This window comes from Corvus brachyrhynchos, unplaced genomic scaffold (assembly GCF_000691975.1).
Source record: "Corvus brachyrhynchos isolate BGI_N302 unplaced genomic scaffold, ASM69197v1 scaffold331, whole genome shotgun sequence".
Taxonomy (NCBI): domain Eukaryota; kingdom Metazoa; phylum Chordata; class Aves; order Passeriformes; family Corvidae; genus Corvus; species Corvus brachyrhynchos.
Genome location: NW_008237229.1, coordinates 5,200,069 through 5,215,589, shown reverse-complemented (window position 1 = coordinate 5,215,589; position 15,521 = coordinate 5,200,069). Strand labels below are relative to the sequence as shown.

Genomic DNA, 15,521 nt, shown 5'->3' with positions numbered 1-15,521 from the left:
TGCTGCCCGGCAAAGCTCATGTGACCAACAGCGATAAGCGAATTCCAGCTGCAGGGCTGGGGGAGATTAACCCTTTTAGCGCTGTAAGTTTCCTCCAGAACAGATGGAGCCTGCAGACATTAAGTAAAGAAGGAAGAGCTCAAATCCTGAGGGGGGAGAAAGAGGAGATGCTTAAAGCTGAAATTTGGTTGTGAAGCTATGGTGGTGATAGACTACGATATATCAGAGTACCTGTTGTAATGTCATGAAAGCATGGGGAGGGGAGTGTTCAGCTTGTACTTGTGAGCAAAAGTACCCGTGCTGGAATAAGCAAATGCCGAAGCAGCTGTAATTTGAGGAGAAGTTTGAACAGGGAGAGATGGAAGTGATGAGGACTTGCTCCAATCGGAAGGAGAAGACTTCTGTTCCTAGAGATACTCCCAGAGATAGTCCTAGAGATGAAGATGATGAGGACCCTTTTGCTCCCAGGGAAGGGGGAGGGCCTCTATTCCTAGAGATGAAGATGCTCCCAGAGATGGGTGAAGAGAACCTTTGTTTCTGAACAGCTCAACCTTAAAATGGTACCCCAATAGCTCAAGATTGGACCCTCGAAAGCAGTTGTGGGAAAAGCTGCAAGTCGGGGGAAGGACTCTCACATGCAAGTAGAGAACCAACTCGGGCAGCTGTCTCGCTGTGATACTGAAGCCACGAGAGGACCTCTTGTGGAGACATCTCCGTAGCATGAGCAAGAGAGACTCCTCTCCCTAAGTGAACTGAGCAAGGTTATTACAGAAGTGGTAAACTGACTGAAAATCTCAAGGGTTGTCTTTTTACAGTGGGATAAGGGGGAAAGGTGGGGGGAGGAGAAGTGTTCTGAAGGTGTGGTCTGACTTTTTTTTCCTTCCTTTTAGGTCTGTTAATAAACTTCTTTATATTCTTTTAAGTTTTGTGCCTGCTTTGCTTTCTCCTAATTCTTATCTCACAGAAGGTAAATAGTAATGAGTACTTTGGACCAAACCACTACACTAAATTGGTGTTTCTGCCCGGTTTCAAAGTGAACCCGCTACAAATTTACATTAATATTTTTAATTCTATTTACATTCTTATTAATACTCTGTCTGACAATACTGTAATTTATATTTATCCTCAGACCGCTTTTATGAAATGCATTCTGTTCCATATAAGAAAAATGACTCCCAGGCTTATTTTTTAACCACCTTCCTATTCAACCTCTCCTTAACCCCAGTTACATAGCCTGATATTTGTATTCTTTGGTATGTTCATTATTTCCCTCCTAACAATGTCTTTTAAAGAAATAATACATAGAAACTCTTTGATACTATGTTCTTTTTTTTTTTAATGACAGAAATCTATCATGATGACTCTTTCATTTATATTAAGTTGAATTTTAAAGACAAGACTTGTAAATAATGAGAATAGAAATATACAGAGGCAGTGTTTCATAGAGGTGTTTATCTCCCAGGAAATGTTAAAAAGATCACAATCTAAAATGGCTTTTAGCTCTGCTGTCTAAAGTAAAACAAATGATATAGAAAACTTCCAGTAATAATAAGTTATGAAACTTGGGCCATTATAATTTATTCCTGCATTTATACTTCAGTTTTACTAATGTTTGATTAAGTTCAGCTGGCTAACATCAATTATAGTGCTATCTTATTTAGGCTTATTTTTTTGCACATTGTAAATTTTTATTCTTTTGAGATTACATAGTAAGTTTTTACTGGCAGCTCTTGAAAGAAGTAATTTATAGGGCTAAAAAGGTATAAGTATTTCCTCAGACTTCCTCCCTCATATGGGTAGTCATAACATAGGAAATCTACAGCTCTTAACCTCCCATTTTCTACACTTGAACAACTGTGAGGGCAGAAGCTACATCAGGAGTGTTTTCAATGGAAGTTGAGTGGCAGAGGATCAAAGCTGGCATTAGAGAGGAAAATCAGAGATTAAAATTCCAATGCTATGTTATCCTGGTGTAGAGGTTAGATAGATGAGGGCTGCTAAGAACAACTGTTCATATGCTCGTGTAAAAAACCATCTGAATACAGACTCTTTAAAAAAGGATCACCAAACCCAACATCATCTCCTGATGGCAAGGAGGAGGATACTCAGTGTTCTTGTAGACAAAGCATTTATGGAGGATGAATTATTCTTTTTCTTTCTCTCCTCAGGACAGGACAACTGAGAAGATCTAATGGTTCACTGCTGCCTCTGTAAACCAATTCAGTTCAGTAAACCTGCAGAAGCCTGCTCCTTTTAGGTAGTTTTTGGGGTTTTTTTGGCCAAACTACCAAACTGAATTGGCTCAGTCAGATAAGAGAAAGGAAGTGAAAAGAGCTTGCAGTCCAGTCTGGGGACAGGGAAGAGATAGAGCTGGCTGTTAGACACCCAAACATGCATCTTCCATGCTCAGCATCAGGCTACAGCCAGTGGAGGGATACAGGCCATTCCTGAGGCTAATACTTTTTTTTTGCACAGTAATTTCAAGATTAATAATCCAACCAGACTTCTAAATACTACACAGGAAAAAACAAACAAACAAAGAAAGGGTCAGAGGGCAGAGAGGGGGAGGGAGAGAGGAAAAACCAAGAGGTTTGTTCAGGTGAAAAAAGGAAAGTTGCTGACACTCTCATGTGGATAACACACAAAATAAAAGCATGTAAATAGAAAGACTGTCATTGTTCTTTTTAATTTGTTATCTTGAAACTAAAAGCACTAAAGACCACTGCAATATTGCCCTCTCTCCCACAAAACAACTACAAAACAGAATTATCATCGCTATTACAGTGATCCATCAAAAAAGCAAAGACTGAAAAAAGTGAATATTCAGGTAACAATTTCCCTGAACAGAATTTCAATTTAAGTACTAGCATTGGCCCAAACTTGTTATTGTCCCAAACAAAGCAAGCATAAAACACTATCACTCTGCCAGCGCAACATTTCAAATTCAATCAAGAAAACCACCTGAGCTAAATTAGATCAGTGTCCACTTTGCTGAATTTTTTAAATAAAATCCAGTCTGCTTTGATCTCAGTAAAACCAATAACCGGCTCGAATCCACACCTATGCCAGTGACTACTGATCTCATATTTCAGGTCTTTCTTCCAGTGTTACAATTCAAAAGGAAAATAGGCAGAAGATGAAAGTGTGCACATGATTGCCTTCTTAAACTGACTGGGCTTCTGCTTGAGGTGTCCAAGAGACAGATTTGGTACTGTACAAGCTGCCACAGAACATTTTTGCTTCCAGTCCCTGCACCTTCAAAGGCAATGGGAAGAATTAGTTTCCTTCTCATGTCTGTCTCTTATTAACATAGTTATCCAACATGTTACTTGGCCTGAGCAAAAGATTTTTTAGCATAAAAATGAATTTATTGTTCAGCATTGTGGAAAATAATTTTTGTGTGCAGGTACCTCCATAAATGGAGTAAACGTGGCCTGTGGCTGTCTGCAATACTTTTATCTGACAACTCTCTGGCGGCAGTAACTAATTTTATCTTTTTTCTTTACCAGAATTTGTTTCTGGCTTCTTTTTTTTGGTGTGTTTTGTACTTAGTTTTTTTGCTATTTTTGTATTATCAAGATGATGTACTTTCATATTTACTATGAAAGGTAATCATAATCTGTATAGTTCATCAAGGTTGCTCTGGTAGAAAAATTCACTTTAATTTGTTTTATAAGCTGTATTCAGTTCTTATACTAGATTCTAACCTATTATAATCTGGTAAAAACTAAATGAAACTTCAGTGTATTCATTACTTAAAATATGTTAACATTTAGGATAGAACACAAATATACACAAGAGTCCTTTCTAATAAATGACTTCTAACGATTGGAAGGAAGAAGTAATGATTACTGTTGCATATATTTTCTTTTTCTTATAGATAATGGATATAGCAATTCACATAATATATAATGGATATAGCATTCATATAATAATAATGGATATAGCATTCATCTTTCTTTACTTTTAAGAAATTCTTTCATTTTCATATATATATATATATATATAAGATTTAATTCAACACTGTTAAACTTGAGCTGTTCATTACAGAAAGGCTCAGGAAACAGCAAAAGCCCTCAAGTATAGATCTATAGATAAAAAAATCAAATGTCAAGCTTTGAGAAGACCTGAAAGACATTTATGACCTCTAAATCCCTGATTTAAGATATTCTTTTGCTTGTATTTAAATTTCCAATCTTATGGAAAAAATACATATAGGTATTTGGTGAAACTGTTGGAATTAGATGCAATTATATTTGAGAAATGCTATATAATATGTACTTAGTCTATTTGGTATCTTTAGATTTTGTTTCTAATATGAATTAAACTCAGATGTCGCAGATGACACATGTTCAGCATCTCACCAGCTCGGAGCAGCAGAGTTTCGAAATCCAAACTAACATTAGTTTATTAGTTGAACCATAAAATCAACAGGTTTTTCAGCCTCTTTTACACAGCCCACAGCAGCCTATGGGGGCCTCTACTGATCTCCTTGTGCAGATCAGAGCAGCCTCATCCAGGAGACAAGTACATCACATCATACATGGCGTGGCTGATGAGTCATTTCTATTTCTCATCCTGCTCTCGCTCAGAGTTTGATATTACAGACCATATGGCCACAGCCTTCATAAATGTGGTTTCAAGGAAGTCATCTGATGGCAGAATGGAAATGGCTTTGCAAAGCAGCAAAGCTGCTAATTGGCAGGTGGAAGAGCTGAAAGTGATGGCTCTGTAAAAGGAAAATCCTGTATGATCCTGGTCTGAGCATTTATTACGGCAGCAGGAAAATGTTCTAATTTCTGTTACTGGTGTAGACACTTTAAAAGCAAGCACATTATAAAACAATGATGCTTTTTTCCTGTTTTTTTCCTATTATTCAACCACTTTTTGCCCAGCAGAATGCAGTGTTTTTTTGCCAGCAGTTCTACTGTACATAGACTTCCAATTATTCTACCTTGTGTTGGATTTTCCAGCAATTGCTCCTTATTAATCTTTATTGCAAACTCTCCTCTTCCTGCATTTCCTCTGCAAAGTTTGTGCATCTCAACTATTATGCAAAGGTTCCTACTTTGTGTAGTTTTATGGAAAAATCCATCTTCCTTTTTTTCATAAACCACAAAAAAAGGGCCATTTTAATGGCTTCCCAATTCAGATTCTCATAAAGGACATGCAAAGTCTGAGAGGAACATTCAACATAGCAGACTTTTGACATGGAAATCTAAGTCTTTTTCTAGTTTATTTTTCAGTGAATAAGGAAAATTGTATCTCTGTCCACGGCAGGGGACGTTGGAACTAGATGATCTTTAAGGTTCAGTTCCATCCCTTAACATTGTCTGATTCTCCAATATCTGAGGAGTAATTAAGAACAGTTGAATATTGGGGTCTCAGGTTGCTCCTTGCAAGACCCTTTGTCTCAGGAGAGTGAGAAAGATATTTTGACATTTGGTGGAGCATGGGGAATAGATGCATGTAAGTCATGTTTACATGACTGTAGGCATGTACACTATGGATGAGGAAAGGAAATGCCACAGTTAACCTAAAATCTCTGTCTAGGGAAGAAGATATGCAGAGAATCATGGTCATCTCAGAAGAAAAGCATGCAGACTAGGTTCCCTGATCTGCAAGTCAGCTTTCCAGAACAATCATTAAAGACCATCTCTACTTCTAAGCATGCAGGGTGAACATTTTACTTGCTGTCTTAAAAGAACTCCAAATCTTTCAATAGTAGTCACTTAAACACAGCTTGTGCAAACTGGAAATTCTGAACTAAAAATATTAAAATAGTTCTTTTTGAACTGATATTGCATTGCTACTTATAGTGTAGAAAAAGTAATTTCTTTCAGGGGTTAAGAAAAACAGAACATGTCACCTAGAAGTGTTTATACTGGAGTTTTTTTCCACCTTTGAGGCCATGAGAAGCAATTAAAACTCATTCATCAGTAGTCAACACATAAGCTAAAGGTTTAATCTCTGAGTAACAGAGCCAGAATTTCAGAGAAGGTGACCATGGATCTCATGTCTAACGGTATCCACCATTCCAAAAAGTCCCCTACAAAAGATCATTCTGCAGCACGCACTGAGGATCCCTGACCATGAAAATACATAAATCTGAGTCTGTTTTGTCTCAGCCACACAGCTGATACCATCGTTACAGTTGGATCCACCAAATTTGGTTTATTACCAATTTTTATAAGTTTAAATACTTTTGGTGAAAGGACCTTACCCTTGCCTTCTGCTCCATTTCCATCATTAATCTTTCATGCTGCTCTGCTATTGCCAGTGTTGCGGAATGGACCTTCTGATATATCATTTCTCCTTCCCGTGTTTGAAAGGTGAACAGCCCTTCTCCTGTGTCACACATCCTGCAGAGAGATTTAAGCAGAATGGAAAGAAAAAAAAAAAAAGCACTGTGTAATTTTATCTAACTATTATAAGAAGTGCATACCTTACAGTAGCAAATGCCAACTTTAGAGATGTAGTTAAACTCTGAAATTCCAAACATCTGCAGTTATTTTTACCATCAGAGAGAGACATATTCCAAGAGATGGGCAGAACTTTATTATCATATTTTTTTAAATTCCGTTTTAATCAACATCTGGATAGTTAAAAATAAGCTTTACCATGGAATAAGAACTTGAGGTAATAGAGTCAGTTATTTCTGCCATTTTTTCCTAATGTCTGCACCAGTAAGTGGGAGCTAAATTTAAGTCTTTTAACCTGTTGATGCCAGAAATACGTAGTACATCATGACTTTGAAAATCTGACATTTTAAGAGAACACTGAGCAATTAAAAATGCTATTATGGTTAATCACTACAGAGAAGTATTGAAAGACAGCATTAAAAGGGTTAAATTATTACTACCTCTGTCAGTACATTTTTGTGAGGCAGCATCCAAAGCTATCCTGATAATTAGAAAAGCCATTCAGTCTATTTGAGAATGGGAACAGTTTCTGTTGTAAAAGAAGATTAAATAATGAAAAAACCTCCAGAAATAAAATTTACTTTCTTCTTTTGAGAGAGCCACTGCTGTTATCCTTATCTGTGATATCAGTGAGGCATTGTTCTGAGGAAGAAGAGTGGTACATAGTAAATACAGTGACAAAAAGGTCTGGGAAACACAGGAAATAGGAGTAGGAAACAATGTTAGATTGCTGTGTGACCGTTACTTGGAGGATGTACATGCTGTTAAACAGTGGCACAATTCAATGTATTTATATTAGTAGTTCCATTATATCATCAGTATCTGATTTATGTATTTTTTATAGACTTCTTGCAGTTTTAGAAACGGAATTTCAAAAATCCTTTTTATTTGGTCTGATACCTCCTGTAAAGATTTTCAGTTATTGGTGACAGAAAGTTTTTGACTTGAGTCACTGATGCATAACATGCATCAACAATAGAGAGATTTTGATTTGCCTTAAAATAGCATACTCCTTTAATATTTTGGATGTTTACATTATTTTTAAGGAAATCAAATTTTGTTAATATCCCAGTATCTTCAGCATGATCCCAGAAAGCCCAAAACATACAGAATTTTAAAAATTTTAGAAAAATGTGTCCCAAATTGTTCAACATTCAAATGGGTTTTTAAATATCGTTATCTTTAGAATTTGCATCCCAGATTCTGTATGATTATTCACGAATTAAATTTTACAAAAAAAATTCCCATCAAATGAACATATCTATACTATTTTACTTAAATAATAATTTAAATATGTCTCCTACTATATTCTATGCATGCACATACACACCCTGTTATACTGCAGCTTTTTGAAAATACAATACTTTTTTTCACGAGACTTATCTTTTTGTCAAATTAGAATATGGCTTCCCAAACAATTTCATTTTAAAAGTCATCTAAACAGGACTGTTGTGCTATATAAGGGACTACTGAGTGTTCAGAAGTTGCTTTTGATTTCAAGGTTGACCAGTGAAAATAAAACCTTATTAACACTTAAAAAATCTTTTCCTGTTCACTGGAGGAGACACGCTACTGTGAGCCTCCTACAAAGAATTTATGCATGTCTGTGTTTGGGAAGAACAGGAAGTATTGGAAGCAGTAAACAGAGGTGCTTCTGGAAAATACCTGGTGAAAATACTTTGTAGTGATCAACTGAGGTATTGAAAAGAAATTCATAGTCTTAAGAATATATGATTAACAATATTATCCATAATTGTGGAATAATACCAGCTTTCTTCATTGCAAAACATATATAAAATACAATCCACTTAATAGGTAGGTATTATTTAAACTGTGTTAATGTGATGTGCTAATTAAGAGATTAAAAAAAGAAAGCTTTTGTATTAGATTCCAGTGGAGATCAAGATCCCTGCTGTAAACATTTAAGATGTGTTATATCCTTAGCCACAGTCCTCCAAAGAGCTTCTGGTGGAAATAAAATGTCCCCAGAGTTTTGTGACATTATGGCAACAGCCTTTCAGATCCCTCAGGGCATCATATAGCCAGTACTCTGCTCTTGTGTAAAGAGATCTTAATAAAATTCAAACGGCGTGAAATGGAAAGTCTGGGAAAAAGGATGGGATTTCAGAAATGGAAGGAAAATATGATCTTTTTGTTGGTTTCAGAGGATAAAAAATCCTACAGCGATAAAAACAAGGAAGCAGGCAATGGGGCATGATTAACATTCAGAACTTAGCTGCCTGTTTTCACCACACAAATCCCAGCCACCAGCACTGCTGACCAGAGTAGGGTCTGTCCCTGGCTGGAGGCACTGGTGCAGGCTGTGGCACTGCCCTGGCACCTCACCCAATGCACAGGATGCTGCCTTGCTTCCCAGCCTCAGCAGTGGTGGACATGTCACACCAGTGTTGGAAAGCCATTGCCACCAGCCTCCCCATGAGGGCTTCCCTGGCTAATGATGGATGGTATGCACACAGCTGCTCAAAATTGGAGGTGAAGGAGAATTATGGGCATCATTTTTTAAAGTGCTGAATTCCCCTAACTCAACTTGAAGTTTAATAGGATTTAATGCCCCAAAGAATGAAGCAGTTGTTACCAGGCACATCTGAACCAGGTAAAAGCAGCAGAAATTGTTAGCATAAAACTTTCTTTCTTCTATTTAAACTTCTTATTAATAATCTGTCTCCTAAGGGGATGAATCCCTTTGCCATAGTGAAGTTTTCGTGGTCATCACCTCAGAAGATTATTCCTTTACTCAGGTGAAAATCTGAGTTTAGACTTTCTAGTCTAGTCTAGTCCAGTCTACTCTTGGGTATTTTCTATTCCATTCTATTCTATTCTATTCTATTCTATTCTATTCTCAGGTGAAAATCTGAGTTTAGACTTTCTAGTCTAGTCTAGTCCAGTCTACTCTTGGGTATTTTCTATTCCATTCTATTCTATTCTATTCTATTCTATTCTATTCTATTCTATTCACAAACCAAGATCAATAGCCTCATTAGGGTTAGTTTCAGTCCTAGAATAAGGAAACATAGACTAAAATAGAAGCACTCCTAAGTATGATGAAGATGGGGACAGGGAAAAGGTACTCTCCTAAGCTTAAGGGTTTTGCCAAAAAAGCAGAGGACCTTCGCATATCCGGCCAACAGGAACAGACAAGCCCATGAGCTGAAACAAGACTTCTTGTCTTGTTCTATTTATAGTCCAAACAAAGCCAGTAGAACAAAAAGCTATTTTCTCTATGGTCCTTATAGATGCCAGATAACAGTCCCTATAAAGCTACAATTTCAGGTTTAGCCTTGCTAATGCGTTGGATTTTACAAGTCAAAATGAAGTAACTGTGGGTAAAGTCAAATTTATCTGTGTTCAAAGCACACATGGTTGATCAGCTGCCAATTTAATAGCATTTTCATAACTTTTGCATGGCCTAAAATCACTTTCAAGAAAAGGCAGGACAAAGGTCTGGGCCTCTTTTTTCCTGGTACTGTCACAGTTAAGCAATACAGTCCTACTCAGCATGACCTTCACTGTTAAAAAAAAAGTCACTGATTTTGTATACTTCAATTTTTTTATGAGATACTTACAGTCTGCGGGTGCTTGAAAATGCTGATCTATTTCTGTGGTTTTCAACTTTAAAACAGGGAAGTCATTAACCTATGCTTTAAAATATTTAAGGATTCAATGCATTAATATGTATGAAGTGCTTTGACTGAAATAGAAAAGTGCATTATTTTCATATATTGTTACAGAATGATAAAACTGGACAGACAAGTGACAGCACTAGATAAACAGTGCCGCAAATAGTTGCAATTTTTTAATTATTGAAATACTGCAACAGCTTTTCACAACCATCACCATTACTAGATCTGGCTCAAGGGCCAGGAGAAAGAATAGAGAGAACGTGAGAGCTCAGCTTTTGGCCGAGGGCAAACTGGATTCAGAGATCAACAGTGAAAGTTCCAGCTTTTATTGAAGGTAGAATTTTTGTTCAAGCCAAAGAGATTTTCCCGCCACCACTGACAGACTTTTTTCAACATTTCCCAAATTTATACAAAGGTTTCCCACTGCCTTTGCTCACTATGTAACTTCAGTCTTTTAGATTAGAATCAATACTGTATATTAACCTTGTAGAATTCCCTTCAAAAGGAAACGTCATTGACTTGACCACCATTTACAAAAAGTACTTTTTTCAAAATAGAAGTTCATGCTGTCATGTTCTGAAATATTTTAAAAGTTTAACAGTGCAATATTCAGCAACTGCATGAGAAGACAAGAATTTGACATATCAGCTTCACTATTTCAGTTAGGGGTAAAATGTATTTTCACAAAAATTAAGGTTGTCTGAAAACTGAAATGCCCAGAAAAATTATTTCTTTGTTTTAAAATAAAGGAAAACTTACAATTGTAAGTAGAAAAACTTTAGCTCTTAACATACCTACATTACATTTAATTTTTAATGAATTTGAACGAGTTCTTTTTACCAACAAATAATTTAGGATTAAAGAAATAATGGCTGATTTATATACTCAAAAGTGTATCAAATTACATACAAATAACTAAAAAGAGGTAAACGTCCTCAAATAGAAACTGAAAAAAAATCATAAAAATGTTTACTGTTAATAACTAATTGCTACTAATAATTATAGCTATTAATAACTAATAGGTAATAAATAACTACCTTACTTAAGCATTCCTAGTTCTTGAAATAGAAATAGACTTTAAATTCTTAAATGAGAACAGGTCATGAATATGTAATGTCCACTAACCAGAGTGCTAAAAGTTAACAGTACCAAACTGGGTGTAATTGCTGTTGCATGCTCCAAAGCTAGTGTGTGGAAAATGGTGTCCTTAAAAGAGTGGAGCTGTTTACTCAGACACTTCAAGGCCCAAAAATTAATAAAATCACAGGGTCACGGAATTGTTAGAACTGGAAGGGGCCTCTGGAAATCATCTAATCCAAGTCCCCTTTCCAAGGCAGGGTCGCCTAGAGCAGGTAACACGGGAACTTGTTCAGGTGAGATTTAAATGTCTTCAGAGAGGGAGACTCCTTGACCTCCCTGCACAGCCTGTTCCAGCTCTCTGTCACCCTCAATGCAAAGAAGTTCTTCCTCATGTTGAGGTAGAACTTACTGTGTTTTAGTTGATGGTGATTTGCTCCTCGTCCTGTCACTGGGCACCACTGAAAAGAGTCTGGCACCCTCCTCTTGATGCCCCGCTATGAGATGTTTGGATGTATTGGTGAGGTCCCCTCTCACTCTTCTCTTCTCCAGACTGAACAGGCCCAGCCCCCACAGTCTCTCCTCATAAGAGCAATGCTCCAGACCCCTCATCATCTTTGGGCCTCTGCTGCACCCTCTGCAGTACCTCCTTGTCTTTCTTGTACTGAGGAGCCCAGAACTGACACAGCACTCCAGATGTGGCCTCACTAGGGCCAAGTAGAGGGGCAGGATCACCTTCCTCAATCTGCTGGCCACACTCTTCCCAATGCACCCCAGGATCCCATTGGCTCTCTTGGGTGCAAGGACACACTGCCAGCTCATGGTCAACTTGTCACCCACTAGGACTCCCAGGTCCTTCCCGGCAGAGCTGCTCTTCAGTAGGTCAGCCCCCAAACTGTGCTGCTGCTTCAGGTTATTCCTCTCCAGGTGCAGGACCCTGCACTTGCCCTTGTTGAACCTCATTAGGTTTCTCTCTGTTCAACTCTCCAGCCTATCAAAGTCCCACTGAATGGCAGCAGAGCCTTCAGGTGTATCCTGAACTCCCCCAGTTTTGTATCATCATCAAACTTGCTGAGGGTACCTTCTATCCCTTCGTCCAGGTCATTGATAAACAAGCTGAGTAAGACTGGACCCAGTATTGATCCCTGGGGAATGCCACTGACTGCAGGCCTCCAACTGGGTTTACTCCTCTGATCACGACCCTCTGAGCTCTGCCTTGATCCACCTCACAAGTGCTTAGTTAGCTAATGCTTATTTCCTGTATGACAAAGAAGGTAGTCAGATGCCACATATGGGACCAGACCTGTTACTTCTGAGTAGGAAATAAAAGTCAGTCTCTCTTTAAAGCCTTGAAGCTGTGGCTGTCAGTTATGAAAAAAACTAATTAGTATGCAGTATCTAACTCTGAACTGAGACACTTATTTCTTGTGTTGCTACAGCTTTGATTTTCTAAAAAGTGGTGGAAACTTGCAATTTTGCTTCCAATTTAATTAGATTATCAGTGAAGACACACAAACACTATCTCTCTTGTGGATATCTAACTTTTGTTCTTTCCTTGTTTGTTGTTATCTTAACTTGAGCTAAGCCATTTTGACAGAAATCCTGTTTGTTCTTTGTGCAAGGACGATACACACAGCATACACTAAAGACAGGCCAGCTAACCAGCAGACCTCACTACAAAATGAATACAAAGCTTCCCTGAGGGTCCAAATTCTTTGCTCATTCCAGCCTTCAACACATGCTAGCTTGCTTCCTGCCAAAGTTGTTCTTTTCTGAGAAAACAACAACAACAAAAAAGTAAGGAAAGCAAATAAACTCTTTGTGGCAGGAGCATATTTAGATAAAAAGCTCCCTTTATGCCTAGGAATGCTTATCAAGACAACTGAAAAATAAACTATGCATGTTTTTATGAAATTGTAAGTCAACATCTATGTTGAAAGGATAGAAAAACAAAGGCAGGAAAAAGGAAATTGTTATAAGAATTTCTAACTTACTACAGAACAGGCAAAAAGGGATACTTTACATGGAGAATCCATAAGGAAAAAAGGTAACTTCATAAACAGAGTATGTGTGGGACCTAGGAAAGTTCTACGGGTGAAGTAGAGAGAAGACAATTAATAGAAAATGTGCACAAAGTGTAAATGATTCAGGTATACAACTTCGACAGCAGACATGGTCAGAAAGACTCAAAGCTGGGACGACGTTGGTGAAAGCAGGGAAGAAGTCCAGAGAAAAATCTGTGAATGGGAAATGAAGATCACCAAGGTGAAGCACAGCAATGATACAAAGTGCAACATTCAGAAGGAGTAGACAGAGAATCTGAGTGTGGTCTGTTACACATTCCGTATGGGAATAATGAGTAAAAATGCCATGCCTTGCTGTCAGCATTTTAGAGTTTTATCTGGAGTGTCAAAAGGCTATCCTGGCAATTTTATGATCTGAGAAGCAAATCACAAAAATGTTCTGATACATGGGGTGTCTGCCTGCCCCCCTTAATCATGGTTATTTATTGGCAAGAATATGCAAAAGAAAAAGCAATTATGCATGCTATCTACTAATTGACAGCTATAGACATTCCTCCATGACACTTATTGTCATGTTTTTGCACTTAAGCTGAGGTGGGAAACTTTACACTGCTCTTGAATATGCTTATGAGATATAGAGAGTGGAATATCCTCGAATTTGGCCTGAGTTAATACAGGGAACTTCGAATATTATCACACCTCTGCTAAGGCTCAGTAACTTGATCATGAAGCTTAGCCCTGAAGATTTGTTCAAGGTCAGATCTCGTGCTTCTTGAGTCATCCTCAGTGTTTTTGACTAAATACACTAAGGGATCACCATGCTATCAATGTAACTTTCCTACTAAGGCCATTTATAGAAACATTTTGCAATTCTGAGAAGGAAAATGTTCACAGATGGAGTGGAAATGATTGATGATGATTTGCTGCCAGGTAGGCGGAACTCCACCACTCAGAGGAATCCAGCAGTCCTTCTCTAATATTACCTAGACGATCTTAATGCATTCTGAGTTGCAAATCTTTTAAAGATATTACATGCAGTCATGGTAGCAAAAATCTTATGTGCTAGTCAGATGAATGCATTGCTAATCTTTCTGAGCAGAGATGTGATAGCTTACAAATTTTCCCTCTTATAGGGAGAGTTGTAGGGGGACTCACTTTGTGAGTAAAGAGTATTTTTCCATTATAAGATTATTTCTTTTTCTGCCTAAACCAAAACCCATTTAAGTCATATAATATACCAGAAACAAAAATTTTCTCATGAAAACATGTTTTTCTTTGTTTTGTCACATAGGACAGATTTCTGTACAGTACTGGTGGTAATTATGCCTCTTGGGATACTTTTTTTTCATTGACTATGCTGCCTCTACGGCCACTGTCTCTGTGATGCCCTCTGTGATAGCACATTTAGACTACTGGGGCATACTAGGGACACCAACCCTTTCCTGCATGTCAGTTGTTTTCCACTTTTTGTTTAATGGAAGTGCAGAAAGCACGCTGTGACTTTGTCTGGACTACATCAATGATTGCCCACTAGCACTATAATCCTCTATTTCATTTCCACAGGGTTTACCCCTGTCTATCATAGGACACAGTGGAAAAAGGTAGATTTTAGTTTTTTTCCTGAGGTTCAGTTTTGATAAAGAAGGAGGATTCTATCTGGGACTTATTTCAGACAACTTTTATTTGTGTCATGGGTTAGCATAGCTATGGAAGTGATTTTCTTGCAAAGAGGTGCTTACAGCTTCCTCTATGACTTGACAGAACCCATCAACTGGCTAGGTTGAATACTGACAATTTTTTAAGCCACTTCAAAAAGCTTGACATGGCTCTGTGGTCCACATTAAAGAATGGACAAACCCCGGGAAAGGTCTCTCTTGCTTCCAGCTGGAGGACAGGTAATCAGACTGGGCCCATTCGGTCCAGCAGGGCCGGGCCGGGACCTGCTCAGCCCAGGCCGGGCCGGGACACAGCCATCCTGGAGCCGTGCGGCCCTGTTCCACCCGCAGCCCCCCAACAGCCCTGTTACGTGCAGACAGCGCGGCCCGGCTCCCCCACCCCCCCAGTGGCCAAAGATTCAGCTGGAGCTTCCCTGCTGCCCGGCAAAGCTCATGTGACCAACAGCGATAAGCGAATTCCAGCTGCAGGGCTGGGTGAGATTAACCCTTTTAGTGCTGAGAGTGTCCTCCAGAACAGATGAAGCCTGCAGACATTAAGTAAAGAAAGAAGAGCTCAGATCCTGAGGGAGGAGAAAGAGGAGATGCTTGAAGCTGAAATTCTGTTTTAAAGCTATAGTGGTGATGGACTATGATATACCAGAGTACCTGCTGTAATTTCATGAAAGCCTGGGGGGTTGGAGC

At 38.3% G+C, this 15,521-nt stretch overlaps 1 protein-coding gene across 1 annotated transcript in view; it reads right to left on the bottom strand.

Annotated features, from left to right (window-relative positions):
- DOK6 (docking protein 6) overlaps window positions 1–15,521 on the bottom strand; it is a 170,079-nt gene that overhangs the window by 67,723 nt on the left and 86,835 nt on the right. The window contains exon 6 of the mRNA XM_017729439.1: window positions 6,224–6,362. Within this exon, the coding sequence (XP_017584928.1) occupies window positions 6,224–6,362 (139 nt within the window). The remainder of the gene's footprint in view (window positions 1–6,223; window positions 6,363–15,521) is intronic.